The sequence below is a fragment of the Colletes gigas genome, unplaced genomic scaffold, assembly GCF_013123115.1.
Source record: "Colletes gigas isolate AHSC1104 unplaced genomic scaffold, ASM1312311v1 Colletes_gigas_Sc00009, whole genome shotgun sequence".
Taxonomy (NCBI): domain Eukaryota; kingdom Metazoa; phylum Arthropoda; class Insecta; order Hymenoptera; family Colletidae; genus Colletes; species Colletes gigas.
The window spans coordinates 9,343,404-9,365,214 of NW_025106638.1; the positions used below are offsets into that span (position 1 = coordinate 9,343,404).

The 21,811-nt window shown below is 34.7% G+C and overlaps 1 protein-coding gene across 4 annotated transcripts in view; it reads left to right on the forward strand.

Moving 5' to 3' along the window:
• Positions 1-21,811, forward strand: part of LOC122397247 (PTB domain-containing engulfment adapter protein 1-like) — a 204,420-nt gene that overhangs the window by 144,648 nt on the left and 37,961 nt on the right. For all 4 annotated transcript variants that reach the window (XM_043396289.1, XM_043396291.1, XM_043396288.1 and 1 more), the window contains exons 2-3: positions 7,743-7,846; positions 11,436-11,503. In XM_043396289.1, the coding sequence (XP_043252224.1) occupies positions 7,777-7,846; positions 11,436-11,503 (138 nt within the window). In that variant the 5' untranslated portion in view covers positions 7,743-7,776. The remainder of the gene's footprint in view (positions 1-7,742; positions 7,847-11,435; positions 11,504-21,811) is intronic.

The following is a 21,811-nucleotide window of genomic DNA, read 5'->3' on the forward strand; positions in this document are numbered from 1 at the left end:
TTAAGCGTGGAATTCCACAAAACAGCAATAGGTTTTGTTGGATCACATTGCAGTTCATACATTTTGGTATAGTCAACTATATTGCTTATAATTTCCTTGTCAAATAATTGTCGAAAATAGGTCATAGGAGAATGGTGTGTTTCAAGGACGTTAGGGCAATCTCCTTTCCAAGGGCGATAACAACTATTATTATTCGTCTGGGATAGTGGTTGCCAAACAATTTTTTGTGGTCCTGCATCTTCCTCATCTGACGAGGATTGAGTACTAAATTCTTCATGACTATCAATAACATTTATTCGTCGTCGGGGGAATACTATTACATCCTCATCGGGCTCGGAATCTAATAAGGAATCATCGGACCTATTACCGCTAATGCGTCTAATTGTAATTCCTCTGTTATTTCTATGCGATTTGGTATTCATATTTTGGGTATATAATGTATTATATTGTTGCGAGCACCCTATGGAGAGATCCATGGCTCACTGGTAGCCGCGAGTGAGACAAGCGACGGCGGGGAGGAGACGATCGAATCGATCGACCTGTCAAGCGAAGATTCGGAGAAGGAACGCGATCGTGAACTGACGTATTCGAGTGCCGAGTTTTCTTTGCTGCGATATTTACTGTTGTTTTCTGTTGATGCTTGTTTGAGTTCTGTTGTATATTAAAGTTTCGTTTATGCCAAACCGGAAACGTAATAATATAAATCTGAAAACAGGAGAAAGAACAAGCTTTATTCTAAATGTACCGAAATCAGCCATAATAGCCCATTGTGACCTTGAAGTTGCAAAACTGTATCATCAAAAAACAGTAACAAATTGAAAATTGAAATGCAAACAAATAAGTTGTTATTGATATACGAACCCAGAGCTATTATGTGCACTATTTTTAGTTTCGTAATCACTGACAGAAGCACAAATAATATCAATTCGATCAAATGGTTTCGCTTATATTTACTGCGGACAGTTTGCACAGAATTTACTTTGTTATTTCAGGTTAATGAGCCTAGCAACGGTCATAAATATTGATATTGGTTGTCTTGACAACACTATAGAATTAAGATTTATGCGCCATCTCATGAAAAAAGCTATAATTATTTGGTAAAATCTCGATAAATTAAAATGTGACCTGAAAGTTACACGGGCCCATAGAGGGTTAAGTCTGGGTTAGGTCTGGAATAAGTCTGAATTAAGTCTGGGTTAGGTATGGGTCAGGTCTGGATTAGATCTGGGTTAGGTCTGGGTTAGGTCTGGATTAGGTCTAGATTAGGTCTGGGTTAGGTCTGAATTAAGTCTGGGTTAGGTCTGGGTTAGGTCTGGAATAAGTCTGAATTAAGTCTGGGTTAGGTCTGGGTTAGGTCTGGGTTAGGTCTGAATTAAGTCTGGGTTAGGTCTGAATTAAGTCTGGGTTAGGTCTGGGTTAGGTCTGGAATAAGTCTGAATTAAGTCTGGGTTAGGTCTGGATTTATAGATAACCTTATTCCCCCAGGGAATTTTATTTTTTTTAAAATAGATTTAACCCAGACCTAACCCAGACCTAACCCAGATCCAATCCAGACCTAATCCAGACCTAACCCAGACCTAATCTAGACCTAATCCAGACCTAACCCAGACCTAACCCAGACCTAACCCAAATCCAATCCAGACCTAATCCAGACCTAACCCAGACCTAATCTAGACCTAAGCCAGACCTAACCCAGACCTAACCCAGATCCAATCCAGACCTAATCTAGACCTAACCCAGACCTAATCTAGACCTAATCCAGACCTAACCCAGACCTAACCCAGACCTAACCCAAATCCAATCCAGACCTAACCCAGACCTAATCTAGACCTAATCCAGACCTAACCCAGACCTAACCCAAATCCAATCCAGACCTAATCCAGACCTAACCCAGACCTAATCTAGACCTAACCCAGACCTAACCCAGACCTAACCCAGATCCAATCCAGACCTAATCTAGACCTAACCCAGACCTAACCCAGACCTAACCCAGACCTAACCCAGACCTAACCCAGACCTAACCCAGACCTAACGCAGATCCAATCCAGACCTAATCCAGACCTAACCCACACCTAATCTAGACCTAATCCAGACCTAACCCAGACCTAACCCAAATCCAATCCAGACCTAATCCAGACCTAACCCAGACCTAATCTAGACCTAAGCCAGACCTAACCCAGACCTAACCCAGATCCAATCCAGACCTAATCTAGACCTAACCCAGACCTAATCTAGACCTAATCCAGACCTAACCCAGACCTAACCCAGACCTAACCCAGACCTAACCCAAATCCAATCCAGACCTAACCCAGACCTAATCTAGACCTAATCCAGACCTAACCCAGACCTAACCCAAATCCAATCCAGACCTAATCCAGACCTAACCCAGACCTAATCTAGACCTAACCCAGACCTAACCCAGACCTAACCCAGATCCAATCCAGACCTAATCTAGACCTAACCCAGACCTAACCCAGACCTAACCCAGACCTAACCCAGACCTAACCCAGACCTAACCCAGACCTAACCCAGATCCAATCCAGACCTAATCCAGACCTAACCCACACCTAATCTAGACCTAATCCAGACCTAACCCAGACCTAACCCAAATCCAATCCAGACCTAATCCAGACCTAACCCAGACCTAATCTAGACCTAAGCCAGACCTAACCCAGACCTAACCCAGATCCAATCCAGACCTAATCTAGACCTAACCCAGACCTAATCTAGACCTAATCCAGACCTAACCCAGACCTAACCCAGACCTAACCCAGACCTAACCCAAATCCAATCCAGACCTAACCCAGACCTAATCTAGACCTAATCCAGACCTAACCCAGACCTAACCCAAATCCAATCCAGACCTAATCCAGACCTAACCCAGACCTAATCTAGACCTAAGCCAGACCTAACCCAGACCTAACCCAAACCTAACCCAGACCTAACTCCCGTTATCAGCGATGAATTGGTCTGGGTTAGGTCTGGGTTAGGTTTGGGTTAGGTCTGGGTTAGGTCTGGATTAAGTCTGGGTTAGGTCTGGGTTAGGTCTGGAATAAGTCTGAATTAAGTCTGGGTTAGGTCTGGGTTAGGTCTGGAATAAGTTTGAATTAAGTCTGGGTTAGGTCTGGAATAAGTTTGAATTAAGTCTGGGTTAGGTCTGGGTTAGGTCTGGAATAACTCTGAATTAAGTCTGGGTTAGGTCTGAATTAAGTCTGGGTTAGGTCTGGGTTATTTTATTCTTTTATATATACAGGGTGTTTCCTTAACTTTTGCCCACCTTTTTCCAAGCACTTCTGTGAATCTGACAAAAAAATGTTTCCAACAAAAGTTTATCAATGTTTTATGTAGTACAAGGTAAAATACTGAATTTACAAAAATTATTATTTTTTCAATAAGAAATCGGTTACACCTTGATTTTTTTAAATAGCGTTGCATATTTTTTACTTCATATTATTATAGCTTGTGTTAAGACGAATTCAACGACCCGCTATAGCATGACCTTCGGATGACCTTGAACTGAAAAAATTGACTTCAATCAGCAGAAACGAAATGCGTAATGAAAATGTTGTATGTCACAGAATTCCGTTGCGGCTTTACGATAATCTACTATTTACTTTCATCATAAAGCTGTTATTAGATTTTCAACCATTTACTAACTTGCTGATAGTTTAAAATTATAAGAAAGAGTGTATGCATGTGTGTAAAAGTTAAGGAAACACCCTGTATATAGGTGACAGAACTTTTAACAGTAGAACTGTAGCAATGAATTCTCAAATTAAAATGTTAAAGAAAATAAATTTTAAAAGGCTTCGTAAATTTAAATGAGGTTAGAAAAGTAACTATTTCAACTTTTAAGTTGCGTAGTTTACAATTGCCTGAAATGAAAGTTTCGGTTCCGTAAACAATTTTAGGATTTTAGACAGCCAACGTGCTAACAGGTGAAATCATTCTTTGTTTCTCTTTCGTTCCACGCGGCTAATAAACTCGCTTTTGAACTTGGCGGAAAAGGATGACGCAGAGCCACGGAATGCGCGAAACGCTCTCGCGTACTGAAATCGTTTCCATTTCGAGCGAGGAAAAGGGGGACGGCGTGGACGCGCTTACATTATGCGCTTAGTTTGCATCTCGCGAACGAGAACGCCTGTTTCTCTATCGCGTGCCGCCGGAGATACGGCGCAAGAGTGAAATACAGTTCAGGAAAGTGATCTCGTCGAAAGCACCGCGGAGGCTTGGCACAGTTTCTTCGAAGTGAAAGAAGATTCTATACAATCGTGAATTCCTTTACATTATTACAGGTTGTTATATTAACCCTTTTAGTGCCGAACGACGATATATCGTTGCGTATGCGATGGTGCCTTATTCTTCGCATTAGGAGAAAGCTGTGTATCAAAAAAAAATTTGTAAAACGTTATAAAGGGTCTAATTTTATTGCAAAAGCATTTAAAAAATTATTTTTAGCTGCGGGGGTCAATTAGAATAATTTTTGGTGAATACACATACCCTCGAATTACAACCCACTTTCGAGAAAAAAATTCGAGAAGGTGCTGGAATTTTTTGGCAAAAAAGAAATTTCTCAAATCGTTCTAAAAAAAATTATTTTCCGGTGCACAGGTCCATTGCAATCATTTTCGGTCATTACGCATAACCCTGAAATCCTACCCAGTTTCGAGAAAAAAATTCGAGTAGGTACTGAAATTTTTCGACAAAATTAAAAAATTTCAAATCATTCTGAAAAAATTATTCTTAGCTGCGGGGGTCATTTAGAATAATTTTTGGTGAATACACATACCCTCGAATTACAACCCACTTTCGAGAAAAAAATTCGAGAAGGTGCTGGTATTTTTTGGCAAAAAAGAAATTTCTCAAATCGTTCTAAAAAAAATTATTTTCCGGTGCACAGGTCCATTGCAATCATTTTTGGTCATTACACATAACCCTGAAATCCTACCCAGTTTCGAGAAAAAAATTCGAGTAGGTACTGAAATTTTTCGACAAAATTAAAAAATTTCAAATCATTCTGAAAAAATTATTCTTAGCTGCGGGGGTCATTTAGAATAATTTTTGGTGAATACACATACCCTCGAATTACAACCCACTTTCGAGAAAAAAATTCGAGAAGGTGCTGGTATTTTTTGGCAAAAAAGAAATTTCTCAAATCGTTCTAAAAAAATTATTTTCCGGTGCACAGGTCCATTGCAATCATTTTTGGTCATTACACATAACCCTGAAATCCTACCCAGTTTCGAGAAAAAAATTCGAGTAGGTACTGAAATTTTTCGACAAAATTAAAAAATTTTAAATCATTCTGAAAAAATTATTTTTAGCTGCGGGGGTCATTTAGAATAATTTTTGGTGAATACACATACCCTCGAATTACAACCCACTTTCGAGAAAAAAATTCGGGTAGATGCTGGAATTTTTCGGCAAAAAAGAAATTTCTCAAATCGTTCTAAAAAAAATTATTTTCCGGTGCACAGGTTCATTGCAATGATTTTTGGTCATTACACATAATCCTGAAATCCTACCCAGTTTCGAGAAAAAAATTCGAGTAGGTACTGAAATTTTTCGACAAAATTAAAAAATTTCAAATCATTCTGAAAAAATTATTCTTAGCTGCGGGGGTCATTTAGAATAATTTTTGGTGAATACACATACCCTCGAATTACAACCCACTTTCGAGAAAAAAATTCGAGAAGGTGCTGGTATTTTTTGGCAAAAAAGAAATTTCTCAAATCGTTCTAAAAAAATTATTTTCCGGTGCACAAGTCCATTGCAATCATTTTCGGTCATTACGCATAACCCTGAAATCCTACCCAGTTTCGAGAAAAAAATTCGAGTAGGTACTGAAATTTTTCGACAAAATTAAAAAATTTCAAATCATTCTGAAAAAATTATTTTTAGCTACGGGGGTCAATTAGAATAATTTTTGGTGAATACACATACCCTCGAATTACAACCCACTTTCGAGAAAAAAATTCGAGAAGGTGCTGGAATTTTTCGGCGAAAAAGAAATTTCTCAAATCGTTCTAAAAAAAATTATTTTCCGGTGCACAAGTCCATTGCAATCATTTTTGGTCATTACACATAACCCTGAAATCCTACCCAGTTTCGAGAAAAAAATTCGAGTAGGTACTGAAATTTTTCGACAAAATTAAAAAATTTCAAATCATTCTGAAAAAATTATTTTTAGCTGCGGGGGTCATTTAGAATAATTTTTGGTGAATACACATACCCTCGAATTACAACCCACTTTCGAGAAAAAAATTCGAGAAGGTGCTGGAATTTTTTGGCAAAAAAGAAATTTCTCAAATCGTTCTAAAAAAAATTATTTTCCGGTGCACAGGTCCATTGCAATCATTTTTGGTCATTACGCATAACCCTGAAATCCTACCCAGTTTCGAGAAAAAAATTCGAGTAGGTACTGAAATTTTTCGACAAAATTAAAAAATTTCAAATCATTCTGAAAAAATTATTTTTAGCTGCGGGGGTCATTTAGAATAATTTTTGGTGAATACACATACCCTCGAATTACAACCCACTTTCGAGAAAAAAATTCGGGTAGATGCTGGAATTTTTTGGCGAAAAAGAAATTTCTCAAATCGTATTAAAAGAATTATTTTCCGGTGCACAAGTCCATTGCAATCATTTTTGGTCATTACACATACCCCCGAAATCCTGCGCATTTTCGAGAAAAAAAATTCTTTACCGCAAATATAATGTGAAGCCAGAAATGCATCACCGAATGCGCAGCATGCGAATTTTTAAAATGACGTAACTTTTGAACGGCTTGGGCGATTTTAATGTTTCAAAAGGCAAACGACGCGTATTTTAGTGGAGAATATATAAAAATTCTAATGATATTGAAAAAGTTGTTCCTCGACATTGTAAAGTGAGAAAAACTCCCTAAAACTGGTCCAATTTTCAAACAGCCATAACTCCTACAATAGTAAGGGTATCTCATTGAAAAATTTTTCTCAAGTAGAGCCCATGTGTATCTACAATAAAGTATTAGACAACTTTTCTGTAGAACGTTAAACAAATTTATTAAAAATAGAAATTCGAAGACTAAAAAAGTAAAGTTGCTCTTTAAACCCGTAAAATGAGAAAAACGCCATGAAAATGATCCAATCTGCAAACGTCTATAATAGTAAATTTGATTTCATTGGAATTTAGTCTGGAAGTAGAGCACATGGAGACTCACAAAAAAGTACTAAACAATATTTCCATAGAGCGTCAAACGCATTTAATAAAAATCAAAAACGAATTTTGAAGAAAAATCGACAGAGAGTAGGTGCGTAAATTTTAAATATTGTACAATGTTATGGATAAAAGTTACAAAATTGGGTCCTCTTGGTGATTTTTAACGAGCATGATAGGCTATTTAATTTTGTGTCGCTTATAAATATTTTTCCAAGAATATTGGTAATGGATTAGCGATGCTTTCCCGATGAAAATAAGTTTAAACTCGGCCCTATTCAGGCTACATTCAATTATTCGCTTTTTGCGAACTGTATAAAGAAAAATAATTGTGTAAAATTTTTCAGAAGCATTTTGAATAACGTACAATTAAAAATAGACTAAACAAAGTCGTATTTGATCTAATTTTCATTAAAAGAGTTCTCATCAAGTGATCGAGTATTTTAGTAATGAGTAATATAGTAATTTTAAGTTGTATCCCAAGTTGTTTGGCATCAAGAATAATCAAGAATAAGTTATAAATAAATATGATTTTTTTGTTTCAGGTGTCGGTGAACAAGACAATCTCAGACCGACAATATGAGGAATTCAACGCTGCTAAAGTGGACGCAGAACTCCGCGAACAGTAAAAATCAGACGAACAAGAATGGTGAGTCCTTGACATTCTAATAAGCAAACATAACCCTACTATTATTTGCCTGCAAGAAACTAATTTTAAGAATGATTATTGCCCTACGTTGCGTCAGTACAACTCCTATAAAAATCGCATTTAAGCTCACTATGCCAGTGGTGGTGTTGCTACCTTCATCAAAAAGAACTTAGGCTCTCAGAAAAGGGGGGGACCTCTATGTAGAAATCCGAAATTTAGCCGATTTTCAAGAATTATTTCAAAGTATAAAGAATTAATAAATATTTCTAAGGTTTTGAGGACTATTTCGATCATACTTCAATTTCATTTTGCAATTTTTTTTGTTCAAATCAGATGCAAAATGGCGGAGATACAGCATGATTTGCTAGAAGCGTCGCATGACGTCTTCCAAAACGGTGTACACTCTAGTTTTTATTATCCGAATCTGCCAAGCAACGAAATATGATTAGTATATAACAATAGTAAATGGATGAACCGAAGATATTGAAAGAAAATTAAAAATTGGAAAAGTGGCGGACCTCCGAGCAAAAAGCTTAATATTTCAAAGCAGACTTGAACTCGTTTTTGCATTAAAAATGATGTTTATTTCCGTGATTTTAACTTACTTTTAAGTTCATCCAGGAGACATTGCTACCATTAAAATGTGTATTAAATTTCAGTCGGATAAGTTGAGTAGTTTTTGAGTAATCGTGTACGCCGATTTTGAACTTGGCGAAAAAAGAAGTTTCGAGTAAATCGCGTTTAAAGTTTTGGCAAGAGAAATATGTATGATTTTGTGGCTTTCTGGCTAGTCTGCTGTTCCAGCACCGCATAATAATCCTTCTGCTTCCTCAAAATAGTCATTTTGCTTCGCCAATTGTTTTCTACGTGCTGTACGGGCCTCTTTTGTTGACAACGAGCTGCGCCTTTCTTGCCTCTGAATCCGACGCTGATTAGTTTTCTCGGCATAATCCATTGCTTGTTTTCCAATTGTCAGTTGTAGTTCCTGCACTATTCTTAGGGTTGAAAAATAGCCTTCGTTAAAAATACTGCCTGCTATAAATTCAGCAATTTCCACTATTTTCAATCCAGAATGGAGGTGCTTCGGAGCCAAACACCAGACGGTTGAGTCGAAGCTCTCATTAGCGTCTTGTGTACGACCGCCTAAACATTTCTGCAGCAAATCTTCGTTTGATAATTCTTCGTAAACCGGAAGAATATGCTTCCGCACATCAGGGTGAAGAGGCGGAGGATGATTCAAATTATCAGTGCTCGTTTCGAGTGCTTCGGTTTTTTTTCCATTTGCACCAACTTTCTTCTTCCGTCAGACAATGCTCATGCCTCGAATTTTCATTCGTTTAACATGAATGATAATATGTAGCCATTATAGCGTTTTTCATCTCGATAACATTGTTTATATTTCTTCTAATAGCTAATCCATAATAAGATTGAAGTTTTTTGATAAGAGTATCCGTTGATATTCCTTTACCACCAAGTTTATTGGTCTTTTTAACATTTCGAAGCCGAGTACCCATTCTCTTCTCTACGTGGCCAATACACTCACTTTTTTTTACTCCAAATTCATCGCCATATGGATTTACATTTAAAATCGCTTTGAATGTTTTTGAATCTCCAAACGCAAGAAGTACCAGCGCAACAATCCTGAACGAAAAACTGTGTTACTCGTTACTCTGCGACAAATTCATCTGCTAATTGTAACAGGAAACGCTGTCTCGGTATCTTTATTCCAGTTGTTGCCTGATAGAGTATCCATGCATTGATTCCAACGAAATCCAATTTAGTGAAAAGTACGTGTACTAGGCTATCTACTGCATTTTGATTTTACGCTATGTTTTCGCGCCATTTGGTCAACCATATCGACGCCAAATTTAGTTTTATTATAATAACTAATTGTTTTCTTTCCATTGATTTTGGTTCTGACGCATTTATGCTTTGAACTTAGTATCCTAATTCTTTTTGTTGGTTTTGATTTATAAGTTGTCAGCGTACAGTCATTTAGATTTATACAGGGTGTTCGGCCATCTCTCGGAAAAATTTTAATTTTAAAGGGAAATTTTAGAGATCAAAATAAGATGATAATCAAGAATATCAATTTCTTGACTTTGTTAAAAAGTTATTAAAAAATTTCGAATCGTTCTAAAAAAATTATTTTTCGTTGCAGGGGTTAATTATAATTATTTTTGGTCGGTAGACATACCCTCGAAATCCTAACCATTGTCGAGAAAAAAATTCCTCACCGAAAATATAATTTCAGGCCAGAAAGAAATGCCACTCGAATATTTCTTGCGTATCTTTAAAACGTCATAACTTCTGAACAGATTGTACGATTTTAATTTTCCAAAATACAAACTATGCGTATTTTAGTGAAGAATATGTGAGGATTCTAAAAATATTCGAAATGTTATTCCTTGACTCCGCAAAATGAGAAAAGCCACAGAAAAATGGTCCAATTTTCAAATGTTCATAACTCCTGCAATAGTGAATATATTTCAATGAAACTTTTTTCTGAAGTAGAGCCCACGGGCGCCTACAAAAAAGTGTTGGACAACTTTTTTGTAGGGAGTCAAACAAAATTATTAAAAATCAGAAACGAATTATTTACTTCTGAACAGCACGATCAGCGTGATCTAAATAGTCGTCACTAGACTGCGAATGTTTATGCATTTATGGAGGATTTTAATTCTCAAGAATCTACAGAATGCACTTAATATGCAAAAATATAAGAAATATTTAAAGTAAGATACGAATTATTATACTTAAGGGTTGAGACAATCTACAAAACACCCATTTCATTAATTCTATTAATAAAAATATGAATTTGCATAAAGATCCGCAGTCTGGTCATCGCTATATGTATATTGGGCTCACATAAAATTGACCAGAGAGGACATATGATTGAAAAAACTCCCAGAGGACCATAACATATCTCTTTTAAATAATAATCAACCAACTCATTTCAATAGCAGCTATAACTCTTTCAGCGCCATTGACCTCTCACGATAGCGGCCATTTTCCTATTACGATATAAAATCTTCACTCGAACCCCCTGGAACATCCCAAGTTCACACATTCTCTACTGAAAAAAGCTAATTGAAACAAACATAAAGAAGCTATTTCGCAAAAATTAGAAAGTCTAAAAGTCCAAACTTTTTCACGGCTACTCCCTGATACAAATAACAAAGTGAACGCATTTACTGTGGTGGATCGGCTAGTTACGGTCCTGGGTAGTCGCAGCGCCACGCGGCGGAGAGCGAGAGAGTTAGAGTGTGGGCGAGTGAGTCGAGTAATCTTTACGATGCGAGCCTATTCTTTGTAATTCACATATACCTATAATAAACTATTAATTTCACTACACAAACCACGACTTGGTTATTCAGACACTACATTACAAATATTGTTATAGAATCCGCTAATGAATCTATCCCAAAAATTACATATAGATTTCACAGAAAGCAAATTCCAAGGTGGAATGACAAGCGACATTTATAAATAAACAAATAAATAATAAGAATGATGAGTTGATTTCACTGTGAGTTGCGCGTTAAACCGTAGAGCTTACTCTAATGACATCGTTGAATTCTGTTTTCAGGAACGAGTAGGAATTGGATACACCCACCGGATGCGCTCCAGAAAGGCCACATCGCCTACTTAGTCAAGGTATAGTACACTTTCGTCGCTAGAAATTCGTTTGCGTTTACAGTTTCAAATCAACGCATAATACAAAAGAAATGTACAGTGCCGAACAAAAGTATTGGCACAGACCGCATTTTCAAATAAAATGTTACGTAACTGCGAACAAAGCATAATATCTTCCTTATTTTTGGTAGAAAATATAAGTTCGAGGTTTGAACTTTAAGTATCTCGCGAAACAAAGCGATCAAGTAGACCTGTAATAATAAAAAATAGTAACGAACACATACAGGGCAGTTCTCGACGAAACAAAAGCATTGGCACACTTGCTATTTCATAATACAATATTCAAATTAATATTTTGTAATCCTTTTTGTCTTATTACACTTTGTAACCGATCAGGCATCGAATGTACTAAATTTTGTGTTACTTCTGAACCTGTTTCGTTCCATTCCTTCATAGGTGCGTCTTTTAATTGCTTCTTTGTCCGAATAAGGTGTTTTCGGATCCTTCTTTCTAACTCATTCCATATAAATTCACTTGAATTTAAATTCAGCGATTGAGGAGGGGTTGGCAATGTATTGGGGTGTATTAAAAACGATCCATTGGCGGACAATATAAGCAGTATGCTTGGGATCATGATCTTGTTAGAAATAATAATTTTCCCCAAGATTTAATTTTTCCACACTTCTTTTTAACTTTTCTTTCAAAATATTTAAACATACAAATTTATCCATAATACCGTCTATAAAAACTAGTTCTACAAGTCCGGAGGAACTCGTACAACCCCATACCAATACACTACCACCCCCGTGTTTAACAGTTGAGACCATGTTATGCGAATCCCTAACTAACTCGGTATTACGCTTTCGCCATATTCTTATTTGACCATCAGATTTAAAAATATTAAATTTACTTTCGTCAGAGAAGAGTATTCTATCCCAAAATTCTAAATTTTTGTGTACATACATCTGTGCAAACTCTAATCTGTTTTTTCGATTAATTTTGCCGATCAATGGTTTTCTTCCAGCCACTCTTGAATTGTGCACTTTTAAGAACTCTCCGGGTAGTTATAGGATGTACATCTACCTTATTTTCACTTTTCATTTGTGCCGCTATTTCTCTAGAGGCAACTTTAGGATTTTTTTCTACAATCTTGGTAATTTTCTGTTTATCTCGTTCTGATCATTTCTGTGGACGACCACTTCGCGGAAGATTTTTTACATTTTGTTCGTCAGGAAACCGTTTAACGATATTTCTTACGGTGAAACGACTTCTATTTACTATTTTAGCTATCGTAGAATATGAATTTCCCTCTTTTGATCATTTTAATAGAATTTTTCTCTCTGAAATTGTTGTTTCTCGTGTTTTTCGATACATCGTTGTGTTATTCACTTTATTACAGGAAAACTTGGTAAGAAATAATGAATATCAAATTGAATCTCGAGACTTCCCTGGATACAACAGTCATGCCAATATTATAAATATTTACACAAGTGTTTCATAGAAATATTAAACAAGTGTGCCAATACTTTTGTTTCGTCGAAAACTGTCCTCTGTGTATTTCTTACTATTTTTCATTATTGCAGGTCTACTTAAACGCTTTGTTTCGCGAGATACTTAAAGTTCAAACCTCAAACTTATATTTTACTAGCGTGCCCTGTCTCGGGTCGCCCGACCTTGTGCAAAAGCAATTTATGATCAGACGATCGTCCTGACATATACACTGTGGAGCATAACTATAGCACCACTATAATTTTCAAGAGTTTTGTAGTTGTAACTGATGATTTCTAAATGTTAATAATACCACGTGAAAAGGACTAGAAAAAAATTATAATCAATGGAAAAAATACAAAAGTAACATTTATTTAACACGAAGTATAATAATAAATGAAATATTGCAATGGTGCGTAACTATAGCACCAATGTATTTGGAACGTAATAATAAGGTTAAATGGCTATAAAGTGTTAAATTTCTAATTCAGTTTATTAAACTGAGCAGTTTCGATAATGAGTAGGACCTCCTTTTTTATGTATTAATTCAAAAATACGATTGTTCGTACTTGTAATGAGTTTTTTTAAAGTTTCTTCGCTAATTTGATTCCACGCTTCGATAACTGCTGTTTTTAGCTCCGAAATGTTCGAAAATTGTCGATTATTTCCATAAATATGCCGTACCATGATACCCCATAGGTTTTCAATTGGATTTTGGTCGGGGGAGCATGCAGGCCATTTCAATACATTGACATGAAACGTTTCAAACTGTGGTTTGTCGGATATTATGGATCGGAGCATTATCTTGTCGATAAGTCCATGAAATGTGATTGTTCGCACGAATAAAAGGCAATAAATGATTTTCGAGTATTCCAATATACTCCGCGCTATTAATTCGTGTAGTTGGAAAAGCTAATCCGAGCTTGCCACAGGAGCAGAATGCACCCCACACGATAAGTGTCCCTCCACCGAAATTACGTTTCGAAAAGTATTTTTGTTCTTTACGAAGCTCCCTCCAATATGAATCAAATCCATCCGGACCGTCCAAATTGAATTTTTTTTCGTCAGAGAAAATAACCTAAGTTGAGTAAAGAATATTGAATATGAAGCTAAAAATCTCGATTTACGAATGTCTAAACTTAACTTACATTATTCCAATTTCTGCTCATGTTTTCTCGTGCATCGTCAAGCCTGGCTATTTTCTGACGTTTCGGAAGTGTAGGTGCGGACATCATTTTTTGTCTTATAATGTTTGAATTATGTTTAAGGACACGTTGGACAGTCCAACGAGAAACGCCGAGATCACGTTCCTTCGCAATTTATTTACAGCTTTTTAACGAATTGCTCGCAACTTTAGCAATTTGCCTTTCAGTACGAGGGGATAACTTCTTCTTCGGTCCCCCTTTCTTATTTTTCCCATACTTAGTAGGATCGCGTAAAAAATTCAATACAACTTTATGAGATCGGCCGAGTTTACGTGCGATTTCACGTATCCCCATTTTTTGCTCTCTGTACGCTGAAATTGCACCTTGCTCTTGTTCATTAAGCTAGCTGCCACGTGGCATTGTATCAATTAACTAAGAATTCCCGGGTTTACTAAAAAAATTCCAACAGAAACCCTTGAAGTGCGTTAAAAATGAACCGGTTCTATCGTTTAGCACCGATCGTCAAACGTTTATCGATTAAATCTTGACATATAAATAGACAACTTCAATGAATTTCACCTAAAATCCATTATTCACGATGCTTTTTCGTACCATATAATTGGTTGTTTCAAATTATTTTCTTACAGGTCGGAAATGTTAAAAATTTTAGTGGTGCTATAGTTATGCTCCGCAGTGTATATCCGCGATAATGCAATTCTCTCGCGAGAAAGCGCTCGAGAAGCTTCGCCACCTGGCGGTGACATCGCAGTAGTGCTACGGGCGAGGTATCGCGCGGGCCGAATACGCGCATGCGCGCGCAAGTAGACTGTCGTATACAGGGGTCGCGTGGTCTGCCAAACAGTCGTACACATGAAATCTTTGCATATAAATTACATGTTAATAACGCGCTTCTGAGACATGCTACATAGCATATGTCCGTCCTAGAGTATGCAGGAATAACGTGTCAAAATTTGAGGAAGATCGGTTCAATAGGTCTTGAGTTTCGCGCGAACATAAAAATCGGCTCTCTCTTTATATAATAGTATAGATACCAAAAATAAAGAAGACATTGTGCTTTATTCACAGCTGCGTAACATTTTATTTGAAAATACGCTCTGTGCCAGTACTTTTGACCAGTACTGCAACGTAAAGCGCCATCTTGCGGCCATAACGTGCCACAATAACTTATTCCCACAAAGTATTAGTTTTTTTCAGAAATTTGTATTACTTTGTACAAATTCTACTGATAAACTACAGATTGTTGGTTATTTAGCATTTACAATATACAGTATTCCTCGAATTATTGCAATTTTCTTCTCCCCACTCTGTTCCCTCAGACCCAGTCACGTCGACCATACTTTTACGTAAAAGGTATCGTGTTTCTGTATGAGACAAATTGGAAAACCGAGAAACCGTATGCAATGAACATTTATCAAAGTAAAAGATTTTTTATTTTCCACGATGTTGTCATGAAAATAATATTAGCAGACAAGTGAGGTTCTTGTAATTTAAAATGATTCCAAACACGACCATATTTGGACAAAGTACTGCTATTTCGATATAAATTTTCGTTTCTTTCATTTTCTTAAATTCGGATCCGATTTTTTGCTGTGCAGAATAGCAAAAAAAAATGATTTGATGAGAGGTATCACAATAACGGAACATTGATGCAACTTTCCATTTTACGAAGTGAGAGGGGGCCCCCCTTTTCCCCCTTCAGTTGCTCCACAGAAATTGTGCTACGAACTGAAACATTTGGTTCTTCTGGACCATTTAATTAAGAAAACAAATGAAGTATCTTTAATAGATTCTGAGAAAACAGTTTATAACGCTTTATTTGGTGCACCCTGTATATCAATTAATTTTTAAATTAGAATGTTTTATTTTTCATAAGACACACGAGAAAAGATTACATAATAATAATGGATAGAGATTTATCAAGAAAATCTCATCTTTCTATATTTAATATGGTAAATTGTTTTCGATTACTGACATAATATTTACCTGATTTCGTTTTTATTCTATCGACTAAGAGAGTCGTTGAAAATTCTTGAATCAAGGACGCGCCATTTGCTAACGTGGTTTCACTTTCTAACTTTTCGAACAATCAAACGATTCTTGTTTTCCATGTAAAAATAAATGTTTCTATATAACAAGAAAACAATTATACAGTTAATGTGTACGTGCATATTATTGATAACTTTTAATATTAATTATTATAATAGTCAAGAATTATAATTGAATGTTTTCTTTATAAATACTGAACAGAAGCTGAAACTTAAGCTAGAAATATTTATTTTTAAGAAATAATATACTTGTATACAGTGATTCAACAATTATTCATTTTTTATCAAATTTAAATTTACTTTTTCGAGTAAACTCACACATATTTAGGTTGTGTTATACAGAATGTTTGGCCATCTCTGGGAAAAATTTTAATGGGAGATTCTAGAGGCCAAAATAAGACGAAAATCAAGAATATCGATTTCTTGGTTGAGGTTTAATTAAAAAGTTATTAACAAAATTACATTAAAAAATTTCAAATCATTCTGAAAAAATTATTTTTGGTTACGAAGGTCAATTACAAGTATTTTTGGTGAATAGACATACCATCGAATTCCTAATCATTTTCGAGAAAAAAATTCGAGAAAATGAGAAATTTTTCGACAAAATTAGAAAATTTCAAATCGTTCTAGAAAAAATATTTTTAATTGCAGGGGTCGATTACAATCATTGTTGATTAATAGACATACCCTCAAAATCCTAATCATTTTTGAGAAAAAAATTGAGCAAGTGTGCAAATTTTTTGACAAAATTTAAAAAATTCAAATCATACTAAAAAAATTATATTTAGTTACAGAGGTCAATTACAAGCATTTCTGGTGAATAGACATACCCTCGAATTTCTGCCCACTTTCGAGAAAAAAATTCGAGATGAGAAATTTTTAGACGAAACTAACAAATTTACACAAATCATATTAAAAAAATTATATTAAATTGCAGGGGTCAATTACAAGCATTTCTGGTCAATAGACATACCGTCGAAATCCTAATCATTTTCGAGAAAAAAATTAAGAAAGTGTGCAAATTTTTTGCCAAAATTAAAAAAATTCAAATCATTTTGAAAAAATTATTTTTGGTTGCGGGGATCAATTACAATCACTTTTTATGAATACACATACCCCTGATATCCTACCCACTTTCGAGAAAAAAATTCGAGAAGGTACAGAAATTTTTAGACGAAATTAAAAAGTTCAAAATCATATTAAAAAAATTATATTAAATTGCAGGGGTCAATTACAAGTATTTCTGGTGAATAGACATACCCTCGAAATCCTACCCACTTTCGAGAAAAAAAAAATCTAATGTGAGGTCCAGAAATGCTCCCCTGAAATTTCATGCGAATTTTTAAAATTTCATAACTTTTGAACGGATTGGAGTATTTTAATGTTTCAAAAGGCAAACACCGCGTATTTTAGTGGAGAATATGTAAAAATTCTAATGATATTGAAAAAGTTGTTCCCTGGCATTGTAAAGTGAGAAAAACACCCTAAAACTGGTCCAATTTTCAAACAGCCATAACTCCTGCAATAGTAAAGGTATCTCATTGAAATTTTTTTCTCAAGTAGAGCCCATGTGTGTCTACAATAAAGTATTAGACAACTTTTCTGTAGAGCGTGAAACAAATTTTTAAGAAAAATCGACAAAGGTGCCTAAATTTTTTGGTGATAAAAAAAATTTCAAGTCGTTCTGGAAAAATTATTTTCGGTTAAAAAAATTATTATACCCCGGTTGCAGGAGTCAATTACAATCAGTTTTGGTTATTATAGAAGATAATAAATTTTTATAAATTAATTTTGCATTAATGCAACATCCCATTATTTACAATTTTCTTTCGGTAATTTACATTATGGAAATCTATTTTTTAACGTTGCGATTGTAAAAAGAAATTCAATGGCTCTGCTTAATAATTATTTTCGTTATATCTCTTCTTCCACCCAAGTCCCACAATTTTATATAATTTGAAGAAATTGAGATATTTACAGTGTTAAGAAAAACAATTTTTTTTAACTTGTAAATTTTGTTTGTATCTTGAAAATTCGAAATTGCAAAGTACAAAATTGTTGTACTGATAGACTAAATGTTCCACAATTATTTATGATAAATTCTTTGTGCTTTTCTATGTAATTTCATCGAGAATTAACAATCTTATATGTCGAAAATTGCATCATTTCACTGCTTCATTCTTAATAAGTTAGTAAATAATGTTTTTCTGTGGATATAATAATTTGTAATTAATAATGTAATTAGTAATGGGCGTATTTATAATATTTTGTGTCTTTATATTTACATTGACACTAATAACCAACAAGGTTCATGTGACACACACACACACACACACACACACCCAAACACAACAAACACACACCCCCAAACACATACAAACACACACAACACACACACCAACACCAACACACACCCCCAAACACATACAAACACACACACACACCAACACACACACACACACACCCCCAAACACCAACAAAACACACACACACCAACACCAACACACACACACACCAACACAAACACACACACACACCAACACAACACCACACAACACCACACACACACACATACACCAACACAAACACACACACACACACCAACAGAAACACATACACATACACCAACACAAACACACACACACACGCACACACACACACACACACACACACACACACACAAAATCAATTAGGAATTATTGATTTTAAACAAGAATTAACAATGTCAAAACTTAATGACGCTTCAATTTGGAATTGGCGTGAAAACGTACAATGACCTTGAACTTAACTGAAGGTAATACTTTGATAAAGGTCAAGGTCACGATGAGCTCATATCGACGACCGCTCGATCTCCACCGGCTGTAGAAAATTCTAGCTAATATTTCCAGGAAATTACCTGACTACCTGATTATCACGCTATTATTAAACCTTTCTGCATATCAGTGGTTTACATCATACATATTGTACGTCTACATTCTGTTAAACTTACGTTTCTACATGTTAAAAATAATTTGAATGTTGCTTTATAAATGTAATTCATATACTGTACAAATTTGTTACAACGAATATATTTACTTATTATATGGAACATAAATTTCATTATTCCGTCTATACAAAAGTTGTATTTCCATGCTAAAAAGCATACAAATTGTGGTCACTAATAACCAACAAGGTGCATGTAACCTAAAACGCTCAAAAAAAAAAAAAGTATAAAAAATTTCTGATCACATTATATTTGTCTCTTTGTTTTTGAACTGATATTTAGTAAAATATTTTGCTAAGGCTGTCAAATGAATGTAAAATGAATAAGTGCGATAAATTTTCATTTTTGCTGCTGTTAGAATTTAACAGCGGTCGGTAACCGGTTAACTCCATTTTTATATGAAAGCAAAGTTGAAATCGTGCATTCAATGATTATTTGTCGCGTAGACAATTTAGTTCGTATTTAATTTTGGGCTGTATTTATTGAAAACCGTGAAAGGTTCTCCGATCGAAACGCTACGTAGTTTGTTGTATGTATAGTATGTTGCATGCAGTATTTGTATGCGTTCCGGAAATTGCCGTCGATAGCTGATGAGTATCGATTACGCAACAAATGATCCTCGTGTATAATTTTTCACTTGTCAGAATTTAATAAGACACGTTGATGAAGCTAGATGAAACCACTATATTCTTATATTTCCGCAATTTAACGAATAAGTATAATCCAACAATTTACATTTTAAATTCATCAGAATAGATAAACTTGTAGGAAAAAAACTGCTGAAATTAGTAATCGAACCTCAGCCTAGGGGCATGGTATTCTAACGTCACAACATATGTACCTACGTACATATTTCCTAAATGGTCAAGCTACGATTACATTTCACAAGTTTCAATTACAAATGTTTCAATAACCATTGGGTATCTTGCGTCCATTATGCTACTTTTAACGTCACAACATATGTACCTACGTACATATTTCCTAAATGGTCAAGCTACGATTACATTTCACAAGTTTCAATTACAAATGTTTCAATAACCATTGGGTATCTTGCGTCCATTATGCTACTTTTAACGTCACAACATATGTACCTACGTACATATTTCCTAAATGGTCAAGCTACGATTACATTTCACAAGTTTCAATTACAAATGTTTCAATAACCATTGGGTATCTTGCGTCCATTATGCTACTTTTAACGTCACAACATATGTACCTACGTACATATTTCCTAAATGGTCAAGCTACGATTACATTTCACAAGTTTCAATTACAAATGTTTCAATAACCATTGGGTATCTTGCGTCCATTATGCTACTTTTAACGTCACAACATATGTACCTACGTACATATTTCCTAAATGGTCAAGCTACGATTACATTTCACAAGATTCAATTACAAATGTTTCAATAACCATTGGGTATCTTGCGTCCATTATGCTACTTTTAACGTCACAACATATGTACCTACGTACATATTTCCTAAATGGTCAAGCTACGATTACATTTCACAAGTTTCAATTACAAATGTTTCAATAACCATTGGGTATCTTGCGTCCATAATGCTACTTTTTATATTCGTGAATATCTATAATGACTATATCTACATGTGTACAAAGTTTTAATAAAACCAGTGATCCGAAGGCCTTGCCCTTTAATTGCTAGTAAAGAAATAACATTATTAACTGGAAAAAGTAAAATTTATATCTGTATTTGAGAAAATATTTAAGCATTAAAAAACAGTCACTGAACGTAGAAACAAGGAATGTCTTTAATGAACTTTTTATAAAAAGGAAGCTTGCCAAAAAGTAATCTTAAATCAGAATCTAAGCTATCTGCAAAAATTAGTTTTATATCCATTTACAGAAGCACTTACTATGAGATTACTCTTTGATAATAATAGAAGTACAAGTTTTTCTGAAAATGATGTTACAATAACTGATACCACAAAACCAAATAATGATTCTGACGCAAATATTACATTTCACTTGTTGACGAATTAAGAGCTGCTACTAATTGTTGTTTTAAGTTCAATTCTGTTACTTGTTCAGAAACTGATGAAACAGAGAAGGAAATGAAATTTAAAAAATTTTAGAAAATTTACACAATACTCTATCAACGATAAGACCAAAATACGATTAAAAATACGATAAATTCTGAACTTTTAGACGTATTTGAGTACTCGAAATACTATTTTTTGAATAAATAAATTTGTATATTTTTTATTCCTTATTTTAAGAATTAAAATTATTTATAAGCAAATAAATGTCAGTTATACAGAAATATTTTTATTCATTTTTGTATACTTCCAGTTTATTTATGTCATTGTGATTAAATGATTCAGAAAGAATTTATTGTTTTTTCAATTCTTTTAAACCAAAAAAATGTGTCAGTTAACCGGTTACTTGCTTTAAAAATAATTAAACGAACCGATTATTTGACATCTTTAATTATAAATTATGCATTTCCAAGCCATCGCAAAAAATTAGTTTAATAATACGTTTCAAAACAAAACAAAATTATAGATACCAGGAAAACAAGTATGTATGTCGTTTTTTGCGCGGGTTCATGACGTTTGAAAAAATGATCGATACTTCGTTACAAAATTCTAAATAAAATTATTTTACTAATATTTCAGCAAACAGATA